The sequence below is a fragment of the Triticum urartu genome, chromosome 6 (assembly GCF_003073215.2).
Source record: "Triticum urartu cultivar G1812 chromosome 6, Tu2.1, whole genome shotgun sequence".
NCBI classification, from domain to species: domain Eukaryota; kingdom Viridiplantae; phylum Streptophyta; class Magnoliopsida; order Poales; family Poaceae; genus Triticum; species Triticum urartu.
In genome coordinates, this window is record NC_053027.1 from 328849406 (window position 1) to 328865561 (window position 16156).

A 16156-nucleotide genomic window follows, 5' to 3' on the forward strand; every position below is an offset into this window, starting at 1 on the left:
GAGCGAAGATGCAACACACTAGAGGAAATCATGGCAATGATGTCATGTGAGTAAATAATTGCCATAGGCAATGCACATGACATGTCGCAAGCACGAACACAAAGCAAGATCATAGTATAATCATAGGCATGGGGCACAAAGCAAACATGGCAATAACAAGCAATATCTCCACCAAGCTTGCAAATACACATACTAGTATGAGAATCAATCATCATGTGTAATGCAAAGCATGGGTCACGAATGCATGGCAAAGGCATATTAATGAACATATCATGCAAAGTGAACATGGCAAGATGGGCAAAGGATATATAATGGACAATAACCCATAGCCAAGTGAGGGTCATGTAGAAGAAATTCGCGAAGTCTTTGCGTGAAGAGAGCGGTGGGAAAGACATTCCATGGGATCCCAAGTCATCGTTGCTCTCTAGAGCTTGTTTTGTCAACTCGTGGTATTGTGAGGTTGACAAGAATTCATGGGTACCTACACAAAAGAGACACAAACGAAAGAAATTGTGTGTGTGGTAAATGTACACATCATCCATCATGATGTGTATGTGTACGTGAAAGTTAGCAGAAGATAAGTGTCGCTCAAAGAAATTTGATGCATGGTATAAGAACATGTCATCCATCATGAAAGAATAGTTATTGTGTATAACACGATGGGGACACAAATTGAGAATGCAAGTATATGGCACATCAATAGCATGTTTATTCATGGGAAGCATATGGTGCACACAAGTATTGGGATCATGCAATGAATGGGATGAATCAAAATCTCCTAAAATGTATGAGGAAACTATGGGGTTCTCCTCATGAGCAATATTGTAAACATCACATGGAGAAAATGGACAACATCCAAAACAATGCATATCCGAAGCTAGGTGGTCATGGCATGGCATATGAGATAAATGATGCAAAGTGAGCATATCAATATCATTACAAGAAAAACAAATGCCAATAACCATGGGCTTGTCATCTATGCCATATGTGCAAATTGGGTTCATTTTAATGGCCAATGCATAGTCACTACGATGAGATTGCAAATATGACATATGATGGATCTCATGCATAGCATATGACAAGTCAAGCGGATTGTCAAACATGATGTGACCTAAAGAATGATCATAAGAAATCCTATGTAACATGGCATCACAACTAATAGACTCCACATGGCAATCATCATACTCATCATAAATGGGTAAATCATCGCATGGGGAAGTCACACTAGCATGAAGCATGGAAATAGGTTGATCAACATCATGCAAGCAATCAATGTCAAGAATGTCCACTAGTGGGACTAGAGCATCACCGTCACCTATGTTACCGTTTTCATTCCACTCAAGTGGTGTAGGTGAGGTGGGAATGACCAAATGGTGGTCAATATCATCATCTTGATGGAACCATGTGGGGGGTGCATCATATTCCACCATGGCCATCGTCTTGTCCAAAGGGAGGACGAAGTCATCACGAATCGGCGCGTCATCATAGATGGGACCTAGCACCAAATGAGAAGACATAATAGAGGTAGAGGTCAAGTCGTTAGTGTTGAAAGTGGCCTCACATGACCTACCAACTATCTCACTCTCTCTATGTGGTGGTTCACTCACTCCCTCAAGGTAGGTGCACTCAATCTCACATATGGTGGAGTCACTCATCTCACTCAAATGATGGGGGTTGTGGCTCTCCTCACATGGGAATTGTGGCAACACATATATGGGGCTAGTGGTGAAGTTACTCTCACTCTCAATATGGTGGCACAAGTCACTCAAGTCATCATATGTCGCCGTGGTCGAAGGGAAAATCACATGCTCAACCATCTCGTTGTTGTCACCGTGGATGAAGGCCGAAGATGGCACATCATCACTCTCGCCTCCTAAGATGGAAACATCATCCTTGCTCGCCACCTTGTCGCTCGCCTCCAAAGCTTGGTCCTTGAGGGTCTCAGTAGTCGTACTCATCACTGCACCGTCTTGAAAAAGAGTCACGGAGGACTCGGCATCATCAATGCCACAAAGAGGGATGGCGGTGAAGTCGAACTTGGGAGCATTGTCTTGGAGCTCGTCGGGCTTGGACATCTTGGTGGTACTATCCTCATGCTCGTATTCATGGAGCTTGGTCATCGCGAAGTGAGCTTGGGGTGGAGAAGCTTTGGCCTTCATGAGTTCTTGTTCCGCCTTGAGAGCACCAATGTAGTTGTCGTCGAGGTACTTGTAGTTCTCGAGGAAGATCGTCTTGGAGATGTCGTTGTGCAATCCCATCATGAAGTGGAACTTCATCGAAATGGGGTCATCCACGCCGGCTCGTCGCAAGGCAATCTTCATCTCCTTGAAGTACTCGTCGATGGACTTGGATCCTTGGATGGTGTTCTCCAATTGGCGTTGAAGTTTTTCCGTGTAGGTTGGAGGCACAAACTCTCACCGCAAAGCTCTCTTCGTCTTGGGCCAACTCATGTCGTAGGTCTCCAAAGGTGCGTGAAGCCACCATGTGGACGCGTAGTCGCGGAAGTTCCTTGTGGCGCACTTCACTTGATCTTCGGGAGGAACTTGATGTAGCTTGAGGTAGTCGTCCATCAAACGCTCCCACTCGAGATACTCCTCAGGTTCTAGAGTCCCATAGAAAGGAATCTCATGGTCGGTGTCGAGGTCGTAGTAGCTAGTGGAAGTCACGGACTTGAGCTTGTGGAGCTTCTCTTGAGCGTAGTCTTGAGGTGCTTGTTGGCGAAGATGCCGTATATCCGAAGGCAAACATGCCTTGAAGTCGCTTGGCGAAGATGCCAAGGGAGATGGTGAAGTCATTGAGCGGTTGTTGGTGTTGAGCTCTTGACCTTCACGTTCATGGTGGTGATGGTGTCGATGCCGATGTGACCTTGCCGGAGATGGTAGCTCGGAGACATGTGCTCTTGAGCGTCTTCTCGAAGATGAGGAAGATCGCTTGTAGGACATGATGAGGGCTTTGATCTCCTCCATTTGAGCTTGCATCTTGGCGTCGTTGGAGTTGTTCGTGGCATCGAGCTCGTCATTGTTGTTGTAGACCGAAGATGAAATGCCTTGCCTATCCATCACAAGACTCGAGCAAATATGAGTGGGAGAAAGAGAAGAACGAATACCAAATGTACCTTGACCGAAGTTGAAGGTGGATCAATGATCACTCCAATGTGGACAAGGAAATAGCACAATTGGTACCAATTCTTGTCGGTTTCTCACACCTACACAAATAAGGCTTATGGTGGAGCTCGGTGAGGATAGTGGCACAAAAATTTAATGTAAAATGTTAGCAAGAGTCAATAATGTTGAAAGATATTCACAAATTCGCAAGTGTGACAAGTAGACCAATAGCAATGAATGGCACACGGAAACACACACACGGATAGATAAATGGGGTCGTGCAACCAAGGAATGAGCATAAAATGTGGAATCCACGGAAAACACTCGTGTTGCACAACTCAAGAGAGACGCTAGCACGATTGCTCTATAGGCGGATACGACACTTGTGCACAACCTATAAGATGCAAAATGTATCGACTTTCTATCCCAAGTATGCTATATATGTATGATGTTCCGGTGGTATGATCCAAGATGATCGGATATGACAATCTTATATGCAATGTGGTATGATGCTATGGCACTTGCTTACAAGCTTCTTTGCTCTTTCTCTTTTGCTTAAAAGCTTTATTCTTTTTTTTGTCTATGGCCACTTTGCGAAATGCACAAACCAAGATAGCGATTGTGTATATGCGGGAACAAACTTGAGGCACAAGGGATGATATGATACCGATATGATATGGTATGTATGCAATGTATGGTGTAGATCACTAATGTGCACAAGTAACGTTGCCGGCAATACTCAAATGGCTAGTCTCGATAGGCAAGTGACGCAAAATGGGCTAGGGGTTATCAATGCAATTGCAAGGGAATATACAATGGAGGGATACCACGATACCAAGATGATATGGAGGTTACCGTCCTTGGCGATGATGAGTGGCGGTGATCTTGATGGAGATACCAAGATGATGGAGACTCGTCCCTAAGTAGCTGAAACACATTAGGAAACGGAAAAACCGCGAACTCAAAATCTCAAACGTCAAATGGTGGTAGCGGGAATGCTGTGGTGGTTTTGTGGAAGTGCGATGATGGGTTATACGAGTAGGCAATGCGGAAGTGGAGGGTAAGGTGGTGTACTATACACGGTGTCGGAGTTGAAAGCACGGTCCCTAAGTAGCCGAAACACCTTAGGAGACACAACTCACAACACTAACAAAATTGGGTTAAGTCGGTATGGAAGAAGTGTATGGTTGGTAAGCCTATGCGGTAGTGGTGGTGGTGGTTGATGAAGAAGCAATCGTCCCTAAGTAGCCTAGACACCTTAGGAGACTCAAATCACTCCTCAAGCAACCACTAATGGGATGGGGAACAAAATTGGTTAGGTTGTGGAAGTCGGTGGTGGTTATGCGGAGGTTGTGGTGGAAGCCCTAGGCAAAGATGCCAAACTTCCAAAAAATTTATGGATTCAAATGGTTTTGATAGTATTTTTGTGGGAATGGGGATGTCAAGAGCTTTTCAACGAGCTAAAGAACGTCAAAAACGGACTCCGGATGAATTAGTTATGGATAAAACGGTGAAACGGGGGTGGCTAAGATGTCAGGGGCCGGGCATCCGGGGGTGGGGGCCGGATATCCGGGGGCTGATGTCCAGAACCGTGCGGGTTTTATGCTCCAGGAGCCGGATGTCCGGCCCGATGGCCCGGATGTCCGACCTGAGGCCCGGATGTCCGGCCCGACGATTCCAGATCTTGTTTGGGACATCAAAACTCGATTTGGGGGCGGAAATATATGAATTTGGGGGCAAAATTGATGGGATTTCGTTGATGGAAAGTGGGGGAAAATTGGGGATATGCTAGATCCAGTCGAAACCAAACAAATCCATGGATCAAAATCAACAAAACTTCGTCAAACCAACAAATCACAAAAAAATTGGGGCTATTTTTGGTGGGGATTTTCGAATTTAGGACGAAATCAAACAAAAGAAGGCTAGAAAACAAGGGGGGAGGCTCCGAAATCGTGATCAACGTGGCTCTGGTACCAAGATGATGTAGGGTGGAACCCTAATCGCCCGATCTTTCACGAAAGGAGCGGATCCCGCGAAGAACACGAGGAACACGAGGGGAATCATGAGGGGAATCACGAGAGAAACACTAAAACCAACAAGAATGATCACACATGTGCTAGATCCTCGAGTACATAAAGTAAGATACACGATCCACAATCAACTAGGGACGATACACGGTAACCGGTCTTCTCCGTGAGGAGGTCTTGAAGTTCTTCTCCAAAAGGAGGTCTTGAATCCAAAGGGATCTTCTCCGTAGAGGCCGCGGTCTCTCTCGTGGAGTAGATCCGATGTGGATGAGCAATGCTCTATCTCTAAAATGAGCCAAACCAATGTTGACCCTAAAATGTAGGTGGAGGGTAAATATATGTAGTCTAAGGGGCGAAGGGGTACATGGGCCTCGGCCTAGAAGCACTGCACGCAGGCAGGGAGGGCCGGATGTCCGGGCGTCGGGTCGGATGTCCGGGGCTTCACGGGGAGCCGGATGTCCGGGCTGACGGAGCTGGTCACGATGCTCTCTGGAATGGCTTGTCCGGATTTCCGGGGCGAGGCCGGATGTCCGGGTGTTGGCGAGGCGTCGGATGTCTGGGGCTGACGCCGGATGTCCGGGGCCTGTAGCACTTCGGCTGCAGGGCTGCTGCTGTTGTTGACATCTTCAGGGGCCGGATGTCCGGGCCAGGGCCAGATGTCCGGGTCCTGGGAGATGTCTCCGTCTTCTTCCGTCGTCGCTTCCATGCTTCCCTCGCGGATGGTGTAGTTGTTCCTTGGCGCTTGCACTCCTCCTCGTCGTCCGTAGTGTTCCGACAATACCTATGCATGCACATGAGAGGGATGACAAGTAGTATACCATCCTCGAAGGGGTCAAGTGAGCACGTGTAAAGGAGATGATTCACCTTTGGGTATGTGAAGTAGATGTCGCACGTGTCACTCGCCAAACGGACTCTTGACATGGTGATGTCCATAAGATGCTCCGCATCATCCAAGATGATGTTATGGTTCTCGCTTACGGTATGGTGTCAAAATGGTGTAGCAGTTGTTGTCGATGACGCGTCCGTGGCGAAGATGATCGGCGGTGATGTTGATGTCGAGTCGTACCTAAATAGCCAAAACACAATAGGACACAGAGCCGCAACTCAAATTCTTAAAGCACAATGTTGGAAGACAATACGAAGGGCGAAACGGATAAGCAATGGTGGTGCTATGCGGAAGTGGTGATGGTGTAGAGGTGGTGGGAGTGCGTATGCGGAGGTGTGGCGGTGGTGGAGACCAAACTGAAAAAAATTCAGTTTCGTCAGGGAACGCCGGATGTCCGGGGGTTTACGGTCGTCCGGTCGTTGGACGTCCGGAGGCGGTCGGACGTCCGATGCCTGGGCGAAAATCGGGCACGGGAAGAACAGCTAGGGTTCGTGATGGGGAGGACGAAATTCGTCGAATCCGGGTGATTTCATGGATAGAAAAGGTGGAGACGAAGGGGAAAAACTAGATCCACTCAAGGCAAAGCAAATCCACGGATCAAATCCAACAAAATTTCATCACACCAACAAATCACAAAAAAAATTTGGGGCTATTTTGTGGGGATTTTCGAATTAGGAACAAAATCAACAAAAACAAGGCTAGAAACACAACGGGGAGGCTCCGAATCGTGATCAACGTGGCTCTAGATACCAAGATGATGTAGGGTAGGAACCCTAGGGGCCAATCTTTCACGAAAGGGAGCGGATCCCGCGATGAACACGAACAACACGAGGGGAAACACAAGGGGAAACACGAGAGAATCACTAAACCAACAAGAAATAGTCACACATATGCTAGATCCTCGAGTACATAAGAGATCACACGATCCACGGTCAACTAAGGACGATACAAGTAGCACTATCTTCTCCGTGAGGAGGTCTTGAGGTTCTTCCCGTAAAGGGGTCTTGAATCCGCTTGGGGGATCTTCTCTGAGGAGGCGCTATCTCCGAGGAGAAGGTAACCAAGTGGATGAGCAAAGCTCTCACACGAAATATGAGCTAATCCTTTGCTAACCCTCGAAAAGAGGAGGAGAAGGTCTATATATAGTCTTAGAGGTCGAAGGGGTACATGGGCTGCGGCCCAACACGCAAACAACACACAGGCATCGGACGTCCGGGAGTTACCGGTTGTCCGGAGGCTTGCGAGGGTCCGGACGCCCGGTGCTCGTTAGACGTCCGTAGATTCGGCTCGGGTGGGCTTCGGTCGGACGTCCGGGGCGTCGCTCGTCCGGAGGGCTTCGGAAATCCGTAGATTCGGCTCGGGTGTGGGTGTGCCAGTCGTCCGGAGAGGGCCGGTCGTCCGGTGCCTGGAGGTCGTCGGGCGTCTGTAGCTCGCCGGTCGTCCGGAGCCTAGGAGTTTCGAGCAGTCCTTCTTCTTGTCCATTGAGCTTGGCATCCTCACCGTCTTGTCCGTTGAGTGTAGTTGATCCATGGCTTTCCTCCAAGCACCTGATCACACATAGGGTTTTCGCTTGAGTAGTAGCCAAGTCTCATGCATAGAAAGTGGTAGTTCGGAGAGGAGTGAGTTCACCTTATCTTCGATAGCCTTCGCTCGGGTTCTTGTCATTGGTCCAAGTGGTGTTGTTGGAGGTGTAGGTGCGTCCATGGGGATGATCGTGGGATGCTTCGCATCACAGAGAAAATAACTGAAGCGACTTGATCATTATTTAAGGCTAACACGTAGAGTTAAGACGCCGGTTACTTCTCGTAGTGGGCGTGAGTAATCACCATAGTTAACCAAAAACCTTATTCTGATCTTGAGCTCAAATGCACCCAGATGAACAGTAAAACCGAAAAATAGTAAAAAAATTTAAAAAAAATTTGAATTTTTTTGTGGTATATACTTTAACAATTTTTTTGTATGCATACCAAATTTCACCATGAAATGACATTCGTGGAAGTCGTGGAAAAAAAACAGAACTCCAAAATGTTTTAAAACTAGCATCTTTAGAGCATTGATTTTGTTTTTTTGCCATGACTTTCACGGATGTCATTTCGTGCTGAATTTTTGCAAGCATGCAAAACATTTATCAAAGTTTACCAAAAAAATATTTTTTAGTTTTTTAGTTTCACGAATGTCTACAACACGAGGAGTACTTTTTTCCTCGTGTCTACCGTGTCACTCAGGTTGCAGGTGGAAGTGGGCATAAGTGGGACTAATTAAGCCTATCCCACTTAATCATCTCAGTGGGCACCCGTTGGACAATAGAAAAAAATAAGTGGGCTGTCCCATTTAGCCCGCTGGGAACCCACCACACCACTAACCCAGTCTCCTCCGGCTTCCCCTTCGCGCTGAGCTCTCGTGTACGGTTCGAGTTGAGTCGCCGCCCTTCCGACCTAGCAGTCGGCGAACACTGCTCCTCCGGCCGCCTATCTTCTCCCTCGCGCTGGAGACCAGCATCTACGTGCTTATGGCCAGGCTCCTCTCGATGGAGAGTGACACCGACGCCTCTCGCGAAGCGCGCAGCCGCCTGCTGGAGATGCTGACGCTGCTCCCGGGGATGGGGCCGGACATTGCCGTCCGGAAACTCAATGACGTGCGCACGGACCTCCAACGCTTCCTCGCCTTGTCATCCGCAACAACACCCTCGGACTCCGCTGCTCTCTTACCCGACCAGTTGTTGGACGTGGTGGTCACCCGGCGGCCTACCCCAACAGCCGACGTTGATGAACACTTGGCGTACGCCATGACGGCGGTGCGCCTCCTCCTGGACCACCTCGAGTGCTGTCGCAACGACTTGCTAAACTAGAGCTCAATCCCGTCCGCTCGCCTAGGATCTTGGACCAGGAGAGCTACCTCCTCAACAACCGCTATCTAAGTTTGTGGAAAGGAATCAGTTATACATTTGTTCGGTGGAATCTCACTTATGCCGAGCTAAGCCACCTATTTTTTAGTTTTTTTTGAGCAAAACCTATTTTTCAGTGGGTTGTTAGTTAACACCCGCCAAACCTTGGCGGGACTAAGACTTTGTACAATAAGAGATGCTTAGAGGGGTGCTTAGAAAAATAAACCGAGATTTTCTGAAGCACCGGTGCCTATTTCTATAGAAGTGACGCTTAGTTAAGCGTCTACCCTGTACAAATAAGCATCGGTGCTTAAGAAAAGTCTGGTTTATTTTTATAAGCACCTTCCTTAAGCACCTCCCATTATACAAGGCCTAAGTGGGCTGTGGTCGGACTCCCACGTTTAGTCTCACGTGCAGCTGTCAGCGTGTGCCCTTGGGTACCCAACAACACAAATATTAGAGGAAAAAAAAAAGCAAATATTGGCCGAGGAAACGCAGACCGTCAGATCCAGATGGATGGCCAAATGGGAAGAGGAGGAACCGCAGACCTGGCCCTGGGTGGAGGCCAAGAGTCTGTGCAAGTTGCCACCCTTTTTTCTCCCTTTCCCATCCCCATCTTTCGTCCACCGCTCCCCGCCCCCTCCCCCCTCTCACCGCGGAGCCCATCCGCCGCCCGCCGCCGCCGCTGTTGACACTACCCGCGAATCTCCTTCTTCCGGTACATTCCTCACCGTCGCTTTCCCTCTACCCGATCCGATCTCGCTCCTCTCGATTTCGCGGTTCCTGAATTATCCCCGAGTCGATCGGAGACCATCGGGCGTGGCGTTCCGTGCTCTGTTGGTCGATCCATCGATTCGCGATGCATGCGCGCTTATTCTGCCTAGTCTTTGGAAATTAATGCATGCCTGCTTGGTCGAATCGACTCGCCTGCGTAGATATCTGGAGTCATCTGGAGTATAGGTTTGATTGTTGTTTTTGCCTTTCAGAGTGGTGGAGAGGAGACATGGCACTCCGAAGGCTGCTTCAGGGGATTGTCCTACCGCGGACGACGGGCCGGCATGTTGGGGCATCGTTTTCCACGGAGGCTGGGGAGACTATCCGCGCAACCCTGTTTCCCGGTGATGGCATCGGGCCTGAGATCGCCGAGTCGGTCAAGCAGGTAGAGGATTTTGTTTCTCTTGGGTGTCGTATTTGTGTGATAGACTCATGTATGAGTTCTTACCACAACTTGGTCTGCTTTTCTGTGTCCTTATGATGTAGAAATGTCTTTATACTTTATTTGATCAAGGTTTGAAGCTACGCCAACAAGGGCATATCGTTAATGCTGAGCTCTATAGAACTTTTTAGTGGTTGGCCTCCCTGGATGGCTAGTGACATCTCTTGCAATTTCCCTGGCCCCATGCAATTATAAGTTTAGCAAGAAAGGTAGAAGATTTTCCTTATGTTTGATACGATATTAACAGGTGTGAGTTTTATCCTCACACCCAGCATAATTAATACACTCTCTGTTCCTAAATATAAGACGTTTTGGCAGTTCAATTTTAACTGCCAAAACGTCATACATTTAGAAACAGAGGGAGTAACAACTAGCCCGCGCACGGGACTAAAAATAATTGGAATTGTGTCGGATTTGTATACAACAATCAATGGACTTGCAACAGTTCAAAGAAAAACTCAAGCAAGCACGCAACACTGCACCTGTAAGTGCGCACGGACCATGGAAACACTGGCTTGTACTTATAAATACTTTCCAATTCAGAACATGAGTGAGCTGGTTGCTTGCTGGTTTGATTAAGCTGGGTGTAGACGCAGGTGTGTGGTTTGAGGCTCCCCAACAGCATTATTTTTTTGCTGTTTCATCTGTACTATTTTTTTTTGGCGGTGCAACAACGATTGGATTGGGCAGGGAGGGACTGCAGGTGCAGGGTGAGGCTAGGGGATGCACATCATGGATGGTAGGGGGAAGGGGGGGGGGGCAGCGTCAAAGTCACGGTGCAAGGAGTCCATGACGGGTTAAGGTAGAAGTGAGATTGGATGGGGTGGCAGAGGGGTGACTTGAAGTGAGACTTCATAAAATGGCACACTTTTCCTCGTACTTTGATCCAATGACACATCTTTCTTTTTATTGGATTAAACAGCACACTTTTGATTCATAGCTGGATAAAATGACACAAACTGAGTCTTTTTTCCTTTTTCAAGTCTGGGCACACAAGTCATAATATTTTGGACTATTTTGCCCTTTCTTCTTGGTCAACTGGTTCGGAGCCAAGCACAGCTATGAATCCTCGCCGCTACTGGTTCGGTGTGCTTCTTCCCCACAACTATGAATCCTCGCCGCTACTCCCCGGCGCCACCACCTCACCGCGCCGCGCCCGTTCCTGTGGAGGACGCTCTGCTGTCCGCCGCACTCCAACCGCTCCCTTGGCGTGTCGGAGAAGAAGGGCGCCGCCGTCCACCACGCTCCGGCCGCTCCCTCACCCATGCAGGAGAAGAAGGGTGCCGCCACTTCAAGTTCCCTGCAGCGCGTCGTAGTCCAGGTCCCTTGCTGGACATGTTCGAGTCCTGACTGTAGCACGTGTTCGTAGCTGCTTGCTGTTGTAGTTGGCTGTAGCTGCTCGCCGCTGTAGTGCTAGCTTTAGCAGTCTACCTGATGAAACTCATGCCGCTGGCCTGAATTTAGCTTTTAATTTTGATTGCCCATTCAGCTGTCTAAAAGCTACAGATGCTTTTTCCTGTGAAGAAATTCAGCTTGTATTGATGCCCGGTCCTGAAGAAATTTAGCTTTAATTTACATGCTTATTGAATCGAATTAGAAGGAGAGAGAAAGATATATAATAGAGAGAGAGAGAGATGAAGGGAGAGACGGGATGGGAGGAAACCTGTGAGTCTCCTCGGGATCGTTCGTCTCTGTTTTGATCGTTCCTCTGGGTCATTCGTCTCCTCTGATCTTTTTTGGCATAGTCTCCTTTCCTCTGTTTCAATCGAACCGGTTGACCAGACAGAAGGGCAAATTCGTCCAAAGTATTATGACGTGTGGGCTCAGACTTGGAAAAGGTGGAAAAACTCAGTTTGTGCCATTTTATCCAGCTATGAATGAAAAGTGTGCTATTTAATCTAATAAAAAGAAAGGCGTGCCATTGGATCAAAGTACAAGGAAAAGTGTCATTTTATCAAATTGCTCGGTATTTTCACGTTGTGAATCATGGGACAGAGGAAACGTACGGAGAGGAAAGGAGCAAGAGAGCACAAACCGCTCTCAAGGACTGGGGGAGGCGGTGGTATGGAGAAATTGGTGGGAGGGGAGCACATACGAGGGGATGGGAGGTCTAACCATGACGACGACGATGGCAGACTACCCTTCAATAGTAAAGATGATTTAGGGCTCCTTTGATACAAAGGAAATGCATAGGATTTTTACAGGATTTGGATCCTTAGGATTTTTTTCCTGTGATGGTCGTTTGATTTGTAGGATTGAAATCCTTAGGATTTTTTCCATAGGATTCATTTATACTACATTTTGGAGGAAACTTTTCATCCACTCAAACTTCTTTGTAGAATTCCTTTGCTTTTCTTGTGCTATCAAACACTTCTCCAAATCCCATAGGATACAAGAGGACATGACACTGTATTCCTACATTTTTCCTATTCCTGCGTTTTGAGAATCCTGAGAATCAAAGAGGCCCTTATTCTTTTGCAGAAAGCCGGACTTCTGGCTGTTCAGAATTTGGGGCACAGTTGAATTTGCTTGTATTTCTGTGAAAACCCTGTTTCACTTTGGAACTTTGTGTCATTTGTGTAACTTGGTTATGCTATTGTTTTGATTTTTGGCTTCTTTTTTTGCAACAGAATGGCTATTGGGATTTCAGTAATATTTCTGAATAATTACCTTGGATGCTCCTGTCATTCTAGAAAGTTCAGAATATGCATCTTTGCCAATTTTGATCTGAAATAACTTGTATACATTGTTCATTCATAAAGTGTGGATATCTACTCCATGTCTACAATGACATTCATTCTGTTGTATCTGTATACTGAACCCAGGATGATCAAAGGTTCAAAGCCAATAGGTGAGAGGTGGTATGTCCTTAGATGCTTAAAAATCATCGTGGACAAGAACATAACAATTATTTTTTCTATAATATGCAATTGACAAAGATGTCATGCAGAAAAGGAACAAGTGACTGATATCTTGGGGATTGGATCAACTAGAAACTTTTTGAAGGAACCGTATCTGTACTGCATTTATATAGTTTTAGATTTTTTACAAAGATCCGCTAGAACCTTATTTCCTATCAAGGCCTTATTTGCCGGTTGATTTTAGATGGTGGCTGCCTGCTGGATTAGTTGCTATCAGAGTTGTCGGGCCAGGCCAGGCTTGTTGGACTGGTGAAGTCAAAGCCTGAGCTGCCCCGCCTGTCTTTTGCGCCAGGCTGCCCATCTGTTTTTAAATTGCAGTGACATGATCGTCTCTCTCATCTTGAACTTCGATACATGGTTCCAGCTATCTGAAGCTAATTGCTTTACCTGTAAACTGTACTTTTGCAACTGAGTTTCGCAAGAATACTGCTACTAAGATGAGTGATTAAATTCACGCACAAAACTCATTCAAGCATGATTTCTTTGAAGGTAGCTTGTTCTACTTCCGTACTTCTAATCTTTTCTTTTACTGTTTCAGGTATTCAATGTTGCAGGTGTACCTATAGAATGGGAAGAACATTATGTTGGTACGGAAGTTGATCCCAGAACAGAGAGCTTTTTGACATGGGAGAGCCTGGAGTCGGTGCGTAGAAACAAAGTTGGCTTGAAAGGTCCTATGGCTACACCTATTGGAAAAGGCCACCGTTCTTTGAATCTTACATTAAGGAAAGAACTCGGACTCTACGCCAATGTCAGGCCTTGCAACAGCCTCCCAGGCTACAAGACTAGATATGATGATGTGAACCTTGTGACAATCCGTGAAAATACTGAAGGAGAGTATAGTGGCCTTGAGCATCAGGTATTGTGTATTCTTTCCTAAAGATAGTTTTCTTTCCATTGTTCTTGTTAGTCATGAGCTGAGCTGGTTTTGAGATCTTATGGGTTTCAGCTCTAGCCTACCCCAACTTGTTTGGGAGATTGAAGGCTTGGTGGTTGTTGTTCTTGTTCTTGTTAGTCATGGCACAGTTCTTTTTCTTCAGGTTGTGAGGGGTGTTGTGGAAAGTTTGAAAATTATTACCCGCCAAGCAAGTTTGAGAGTGGCAGAGTATGCTTTCCATTATGCCAAAGCCAATGGCAGGGAGAGGGTCTCTGCGATACATAAAGCTAATATCATGAGGAAAACAGACGGACTTTTCCTCAAGGTTTGATGGCTACACCCCTGTTCCTTCTTGTTGATGCTATCTGTTCCCCATTTTCATTTGTCTTGAGAGCTAACTCATGGTTATTTTATATGTACAATTTTAGTGTTGCCGTGAAGTAGCTGAGAAGTACCCTGAAATCACATATGAGGAAGTCATTATTGACAATTGCTGCATGACAGTATGTTGATCTGTCAACACTGAAACTTCACACTTGTTAATTTTACCGTTTGCACACTTGATAATCATGTACACCCTCCTTCCATCTATATAGGGCCTAATGCGTTTTTTAAGAACGCCTTTGACTATTGACAAGATTAATAGTACATAACATGCACAATGTGAAAATTATATCATTGAAAGCTTCTTTCACACACGAATTTAACGGTGTGCTTTGTGTAAGTTGCATGTCATATATTATTGCTCTAATATTTGGTCAAAGTTAGCCTCGAAAAACGGCTTAGGCCCTATATAGATGGAAGGAGGGAGTACTGAAAGTAGGCCATTTACTTCTATGACATCACTGAGTATGAACTGCATCCTCTTGCAGCTCGTGAAGAATCCTGGTACATTTGATGTATTAGTGATGCCAAATCTGTATGGTGACATTATTAGTGATCTATGTGCTGGTTTGATTGGAGGCTTGGGCTTAACTCCCAGGTAGAGATTTTTATCTTCATGAGTCGATTTACTGTGTTTTTTAGACGATATCAACTAACTATTGTTTATTCCCCAGCTGCAACATTGGTGAAGGTGGCATTTGTCTGGCAGAGGCTGTTCATGGTTCTGCACCTGATATCTCTGGCAAGGTAAAGTGATCTTAAATATCTACCATATGAGATTTCTCAGTATGTACATGTTCATGATGTTTTAATTGATGGCTTTCTGGCTTTTCGTTATGTGTATATGAAACCAAAGTTCTCTCGTGATGTCTAGACAGTCTTTATGATGTCTCTTTGTTGACTGAATGATATTCGATTGCCTGCAGAACCTTGCAAACCCAACTGCTCTTATGTTGAGTGCTGTTATGATGTTGCGCCACTTGCAATTCAATGACCAAGCAGACCGGATCCACAATGCCATCCTCCAGACAATTGCCGAGGGGAAGTACAGAACCGCTGATCTTGGTGGGAAGTCATCAACATCAGACTACACAAAAGCAGTTTGCGATCATATCTGAGCACCAGCTGCTCTTTCTGTCGATTATTTGTCTCCCATCTAATTTTGTTGCATACCAGGAGCTTTAGCCTGAGTAGGTGAAGTGGCAGGCACCTCGATTTCCTTGGGTGTTAAGACACCGTTTAAGGCTCCTGAATAATCCTCGCATTCTTGTCCTTGGAAAAGTTTTACCAGCATTGCAGTCAAGCTGAAGAATCGTCTGTAATAATCATTGGCAGCATCAGCGCATATAATTCGTTTGTTCTAGTTCTTAGAGAACTGGATTTTGATCTTCTTTCTTTTGCTTTTTGTCATGGTATTACCGTCGTTGTGCTCAACAAGGTCAGTTAACATAACTTGAGCGATCTTAACTTTAGATTAAAAAATTAACTAAAACTTGATGCTTATCATCCTACTTGTCACAACATTTGGTACTCGTAGGATGCATGCTTGCCATGTACTGGTACTTGACCACCTTGTCATCCTTGTTGACAAGCTTTAATTGGGCTACATCGTTAACACATAAAACACTATTGGGGTTCGGAGATTTGAGGTAAGAGCCTTTTCTTGAACTTACATTTATGGTATTGGGCAACTTCTTCGGGAATCTTGGATGGTCTTCCCTCTTCTCTACATGCAATCTTCGGGGAAGTGCCCACGTGCTTCTAAGGGCATTCTAACGTTAACATGCAAATTTGTTTCGGCGTCCGCTTGTGGATAGGGTCTGTGGACACTGATGTTGGAGGTCGTCATCCAATGCT

General features: G+C 46.2%; 1 protein-coding gene across 1 annotated transcript; it reads left to right on the forward strand.

Annotated features, from left to right (window-relative positions):
• The first annotated feature begins 9448 nt into the window (after positions 1-9448).
• On the forward strand, positions 9449-15690 carry LOC125513390 (isocitrate dehydrogenase [NAD] catalytic subunit 5, mitochondrial-like). The gene is made up of 8 exons (XM_048678498.1): positions 9449-9619; positions 9888-10060; positions 13577-13897; positions 14079-14240; positions 14344-14418; positions 14788-14897; positions 14974-15046; positions 15226-15690. Exons 2-8 carry the CDS (start codon positions 9905-9907, stop codon positions 15415-15417), a joined length of 1089 nt encoding a protein of 362 aa, XP_048534455.1. The 5' UTR covers positions 9449-9619; positions 9888-9904; the 3' UTR covers positions 15418-15690.
• The last annotated feature ends 466 nt before the right edge of the window (positions 15691-16156 follow it).

Coding starts and splice junctions, on each gene's coding strand:
- LOC125513390 (XM_048678498.1), top strand. CDS start 9,905: ATGGCACTCCGAAGGCTGCTTCAGGGGATTGTCCTACCGCGGACGACG. Junction 14,241..14,343: donor CAGACGGACTTTTCCTCAAG/GTTTGATGGCTA, acceptor GTACAATTTTAG/TGTTGCCGTGAAGTAGCTGA. Junction 15,047..15,225: donor CACCTGATATCTCTGGCAAG/GTAAAGTGATCT, acceptor GATTGCCTGCAG/AACCTTGCAAACCCAACTGC.